We start from the raw sequence: 6170 nt of genomic DNA, 5'->3' as shown, positions 1-6170 counted from the left end.
GGTGAAGCTGGTTGAGAGAATGCCAAGAGTGTGCAAAGCTGTCATCAAGGCAAAGGGTGGCTACTTTGAAGAATCTAAAATCTAAAATATATTTTGATTTGTTTAACACTTTTTTGGTTACTACATGATTCTATGTTATTTCATAGTTTTGATGTCTTCAATATTATTTTACGATGTAGAAAATAGTAAAAATAAAGAAAAACCCTTGGATGAGTAGGTGTCCAAACTTTTGACTGGTACTGTATTTATGCTAACCCATGTCTTTTTCCCTGTCTTATCTCACCTGTAATGTGTACTTTTCCATTGTCTTATCACTACTCCTATCTGCTCATTTCCAAAGAGTTCTCTGTAATGTATAGAGTTGTACATTCCTCACTGCCAAACATCTTAATCCTGCATCAATTACAGTATACTGGTAGTAGTGTGCTGTATCTGGTTGATATTCAATAATGTTAAGCTAACTTATTGACTTTCTATTAAGTTAATGACTATGACACTTATGTCCAATGTGGTTAAGAAGACTACAGAAACCTTCCTATCAGGCTTTAATGTCATTTGGTAAATAGTGGAGAACATAACAGAGACTCTCTAGAGCGGAGATACAGGTAGGACAAACCTTCGTGAAAACATTCTCCACAAGTTTAAACATGCCCATGAGATCAGCAGGTTTGGGAAGTCGGTTACAAGCATTTTGAAAATAAATGGTAAAACTGTTTCAGGGAGTGGATGTGGTGCCATGATATAACTAATTTGCTTGTTTAAATACTACTAATCCTGGTTTTCAGACAAATGTTATGACCTAAATAACAATAATATAATATTTTTACCAAGTAAAGTACACCACAATGAAAAAGTACACATCTAAAATAACACTAAAGACATACACATTATGCAACAGACAAATAAATAGCGGTGCTATTTGTATGTGAAATGACACTCAATTATACAATAGTGGCAATGAAAGGTATAAATGTGAGATCGGTATAAAATCTTTATGGCTTTTCTTTGTGTTTTTTTGGGGTGGAAATGTAATTTGCTGAGCTGGAGCACAAGGACCAGGTCAACTTTGTGGTTGACAAATGTTAAGACTTAAACAACAACAATTAAATTGCATTTTTATCAAGCATATTTCTTGTAAAGTAAAAGGTACAATACTATGAAAAAGACATGTTTAAAATGACAGTAAAGACATAAACAGTATTTAACATTGTCAGAGTGTTATGGTTGCCAACCTATAGCACCATCCCAACGTGAAACATGTAGGACCAATGCTGTCGTTGGTCTGGCCCCTGACCTAAGACCAATCCGGAATGGCTAAACCTACCAGGGGCCCAAGCCCCCTCCGGCGTAGCTCTCAGGGTCATTGAGACACACAAGCCTCTAAACCACGCCAAGGTCACAGCTTTGAGAGAGGAGTGATTGAATCCAGTCCTGTCTGAACAAAAAGGTAAGATTCTGACATCCGAGTACAAAACAGACTCTTCTGGTAAACAGACGCCTCCGGTGCCAGATACCAGTATATACTCAACCTGTAAAGTCAGCACTTAAACAAATAGAAACAGAAACCTGTAATTCAATAAGGTCCAAATCTACAGAGCAAAAATATCAACGCAACATGCAACAATTTAAACGATTTTACTGAGTTACAGTTGATATAAGGAAATCAGTCAGTTGAAATGAATAAATTAGGCCCTAATCTATGGATTTCACATGACTGGGCAGGGGCGCAGCCATAAGTGGGGCTGGGAGGGCATAGGCCCACCTACTGGGGAAATTCGCCTCAGTTTCATCAGCTGTCCGGGTGGGTGGTATCAGATGATCCTGCAGGTGAAGAAGCTGGATGTGGAGGTCCTGGGCTGGCATGGTTACACGTGGTTTACATTTGTGAGGCCGGTTGGCGTACTGCCAAATTCTCTAAGACAACGTTTTAGGCGGCTTATGGTAGAGAAGGGAGCATTCAATTCTCTGGCAACAGCTCTGGTGGACATTCCTGCAGTCAGCATGTCAATTGCACTCTTCCTCAACTTAAGACATCTGTGGAATTGTGTTGTGTGGAAAAACTGCACATTTTAGAGTGGCCTTTTATTGTGAACCTGTGCAATGATCATGCTGTTTAATCAGCTTCGGGATATGCACACCTGTCAGGTTGATGGAATTTTTGTTGGCAAAGGAGAAATGCTCGCTAACAGGTATGTAAACAAATTTGTGCCAAAAAATTGAGAGAAATAAGCTATTTCTGCGTATGGAAAAATTCTGGGATATTTCAGCTCATGAAACATGGGACCAACACTTCACATGTGGCGTTTATATTTTTGTTCAGTATATTTGCATTCTATGCTTGTTCTTGTGTATTCTGTATTTTCACATTGGCTGGTATGTTATACAACCCAACAACAAGTGACCACTTCCTTCCTAAATGTGTGTGTGTGTGTGTGTGTTCACAGATACAGAGGTTGCATAGAAAACCAAGTAGCATAATATGCATGCACATATATTCACATCCATAAACACTGACCTTACCAATCTCTGAAAGTTCACATCAGGATCCTTCTTCTTCTCTTTGCTTGCAGGCTGCATTGAAATAAAGGGAAAAGGCATAATATTACATGATTACCTTCAGGGTGCTCTGTATGATGTCAACTTTAACACAGATTGTACTTACCTCCACATTTGATTATTTTAACTGCCCAGAATATACCACCACTTATTATCCCAACTGATAGCAATGTGACCAGTGCGATTGGGACAGGATTGCGACCAGACCCTGTCAGGAGTAAAATGGGGGGGTTAATCAACTGTATGTTGTATGTGGCCTTGCCCTGTATTCACCTGAAGCCTATATTCTTCCTGTCTAAATTAAATTCAGCTGTTCAAACCCATGCCATGTGCTTTAGTCAATACTAATGAATGACATTGATGAAGGTATTATAAGGTTGGCTACACGGCTCATAGGAAAATAAATACAGAAATCAGCTGACTGTAATACAGAAGTTAAAAAATATGATAATACGCATTTTGAGGGATTTTGTAAAAACTGCCCACAGGTTTTAATGTTAAAAATACAATTTGTTAGTTTTAAACTTACTATCCTACAAAATAAGTTGTTAGTGAGCTTCAGCTGGTATTTATCTCCCCCTAAAATTAGAGGAAACGAAGAGTAGACAATCTGTCTGGGGTTTGGCTCTGCCCAATTGTCACGACTTCCGCCGAAGTTGGCTCCCCTGCCTGTTCGGGCGGTGCTCGGCGGTCGTCGTCACCGTCCTACTAGCCACTACCGATCCCTTTTTCGTTTGTCTGTTGGTTTTGTCTTATTAGTTTCACCTGTGTGTATTTTAGTTTAATTAGCATCCTTATATGTAGTAGGTTGTCCCGCCCTTGTTTTGTGCGGGATTGTTTTTGTATTCCTGTTATTTGGTGGTGTTCATGAGTTTTATTCTCCGGACTATTTTGGTCCTGCGTTGGATTATTCACCCTGTGTGTTGGTTTGACCTTTGTTTTGTGCGCCGGAGAATAAACTGTCTAATAACTGAAACCTGCTCTCTGCGCCTGATTCCACCCACCTTAGTAATTCGTGACACCAATGAAATCTCTGGTGAGCTCATTATAAACAGAGCTTGCTATTTAGTGGTCTGCCATTACAGGGTCCCAGTACTGACCCACAAAATGGAAAAACAATACTATATGCAGTGTTGACATACCTTTGAGGGCAGAGCGTGAGGACAATTGAGGGCAGAGCATTTCAATGTTGAGCGGAGTTGGTTTTGAGTCAGCAGGGTTGGAAGCCTCACAGCTGTAGGTGTCAACATTTCTTTTGTTTAACTCCAGAGGGAGAGAGAGATTGGCGAGAAGATCAGGGCTGCTGGTCTGGTTGAGTATCTCCCCTCCTCTGTACCAGGACAAGATCACCTCTCTCCCGTTCTTCACAGTGCACACCAAGGAACAGCTCACTTTTTCAAATGGACTGTCCACTGAGTGACTGATGTGAGGAGCAGACACTGAGGCTGGGATAGCAGAATGATTTAGCAGTGACTCAATGACAAACAGAGATTTAAACTAATGTGTTTACAGTAAAACTAAGATGTCATAAATGAGACCTAAACATATATGAAGAAGTGGGCTATTTCTTTTTCAAACTCTAAATACAGAGGTATGTTTTTTGATCTTCATTGAAAACAACTCTGGGTAACAGACTAAATGAGAGAATGGAAAAAAGTGAAGTAAAACAAGAAGCCAGACACGCACCATAGACAGTTAGATTTGTAATCTTAGATGAACTCTGTGTATTGATGATAAGTATTTTGTAAAGTCCAGAGTCGCTGATGCTGAGGTTTCTGATGGTGAGAGATCCAGTCTGAGTATCCAGCTTCAGTCTGTCTTTGAACTTCCTACTGTAGTCCGTTGTAATCACACCTGCATTCAGCAGCGCTATGTTATCAAATGAATCTGAACGACTCAATGGGAAAGACCATGCCATAATAGTGCCACTAGGTAGGTCATTAAGTCCAGTTGGTAAAGTTACTTTCATTCCCTCTTTTCCCGACACATTTACAGCATCAATCAGATCTGAAAATAAGAAAGAAAACATTGGCTAAGGGCAGTAGCTACATCAATACAAGGCATTAACAGGACTAAATCCTGTAGGCGATCCTGGATCCAAGCCAAGCACATGATAGACTAGGATTAATTAATTTATACTTTTACAGTACGCAGTGACCTACTTACAAACAAAAAAGTATTGTCTTTGTAAACATGTGTTCCACTGAGTTGTAGTTATGGCTCCTAGGTGTAGCCTAGTTCACATTTCTAACTCTTTAACACTAAATAACACTATTTTACCTTTATTTAACCAGTAGAGAACACATTTTCTCTTTTACAAAAACAACATGACCAAAAAGCAAATTTATAACAGCATTTCTTTCTGCACTTTTGTAATAATAGCCTATTCACATAATTTACACAAGAGTTATGTAACATGATAGTAGCCTACTTTAGTAATTAACTCACAGTTTGGCAAGACAGACTTACCACTTTCGAGCAAGAGTAATATCCAGAGAACGGAGTTGATCATTTTACATTTCAATAGGGTACTCAGATTAAGGTTAATTCAAAGATACATTGTCTGTCTGTTTGTGGGCGGGTATATTTTGTGGAACGGGGTGGGTATAATTTGTTCAACGGTCCATCAGGAATGCGTTCCAAAAACGTCGTAAATATCAATTTTGATAACAAAAAACGCATATAAAGTCGTATAGCGGTAAAATGAGATACCTTGTAAGGGGTGAGCTATGTAATTACGTTTTTCACTCACCACGTTTATTTCGGGAAAATGTCTCTCTTCATTCTGGTAGGCTCCACCATTTCTCATTCCTTGGTTTAGTTATTATTTCTGGTGTTCCGCATTCGCATTCGCGGGTGAACTCTGTTGCGCCTCAATTAGGCTATCGCTATGGTTGAAATGTAACTAATGGCCGCTAGCCCCAGTATGTTAATTAGCTAGGTGGCTTGTAGTCAATTGTTTCCTATGATACTGTATAAACCAGCCTACTCGTACTACAGAAACGTACATTGTACTTTTTACTCCATACACTTTCCATGATGTAAAAACACTTGAAAGTACTACTGAAGTCAGTTTTTTGTGTATCTGTACTTTTACTCTTTCTATTTCTTTACAATTTTTAAGTTGACTTCATTTCTAAAGAAAATAATGTATTTTTTTTACTCCATACAGTTTCCCTGACACCCAAAAGTACTTGTTGCATTTCAAATGCTTAGCCAGACAGGAAAATGGTCCAATTCACACACTTAATAAGGGAACATCCCTGGTCATCCCTACTGCCTCTGGTCTAGCGGACTCACTACACACATACTTCGTTTGTAAATTATGTCTGAGTGTTGGAGTGTTCCCATGGCTATTTATTCAATAAAAAAGCAAGAGAATCGTGCTGTCTAGTTTGCTTAATATAAGGAAGGTCAAATCATTTATACTTTTACCACTGATACTTAAGTGTATTTTAGCAATGGCGTTTACTTTCACTTGAGTCATTTTCTATTCGTATATCTTTACTTTTACAACCACTGTTCAAGACATTTAGCACACAAGACCCAACATTCACTTAGTGGCTTGAAGTAAGAGTGCTAAACTAGGATATGTTTAGTATTTCTGAGTAGAA

The 6170-nt window shown here is 38.9% G+C and overlaps 1 protein-coding gene across 5 annotated transcripts; it reads right to left on the bottom strand.

Annotated features, from left to right (window-relative positions):
- Positions 1 to 530: 530 nt before the first annotated feature.
- On the bottom strand, positions 531 to 5804 carry LOC118395381 (uncharacterized). 5 transcript variants are annotated; one of them, XR_008065536.1, is made up of 6 exons: positions 5309 to 5804; positions 4243 to 4563; positions 3699 to 4001; positions 2663 to 2764; positions 2521 to 2571; positions 531 to 1435 (listed from the first exon to the last, which is right to left on the bottom strand). XR_008065536.1 is itself a non-coding variant. In XM_035789147.2 (6 exons), the coding sequence occupies exons 1-5, from the start codon at positions 5066 to 5068 to the stop codon at positions 2540 to 2542; spliced, it is 801 nt and encodes a 266-aa protein (XP_035645040.2). In that variant the 5' UTR covers positions 5069 to 5287; the 3' UTR covers positions 531 to 1431; positions 2516 to 2539. The 5 variants fall into 5 exon arrangements, 4 of the variants coding, with proteins under 4 accessions (XP_035645040.2, XP_035645038.2, XP_035645039.2 ...); XM_035789147.2 differs by lacking the exon at positions 5309 to 5804 and adding an exon at positions 5026 to 5287 and having other exon boundaries at positions 531 to 1431; positions 2516 to 2571; XM_035789145.2 differs by lacking the exon at positions 5309 to 5804 and adding an exon at positions 5026 to 5286 and having other exon boundaries at positions 2516 to 2571.
- Between the last annotated feature and the right edge of the window lie 366 nt (positions 5805 to 6170).

The sequence above is a fragment of the Oncorhynchus keta genome, chromosome 16, assembly GCF_023373465.1.
Source record: "Oncorhynchus keta strain PuntledgeMale-10-30-2019 chromosome 16, Oket_V2, whole genome shotgun sequence".
NCBI classification, from domain to species: Eukaryota; Metazoa; Chordata; class Actinopteri; order Salmoniformes; family Salmonidae; genus Oncorhynchus; species Oncorhynchus keta.
This window is presented reverse-complemented; position numbering and strand designations above follow the sequence as displayed.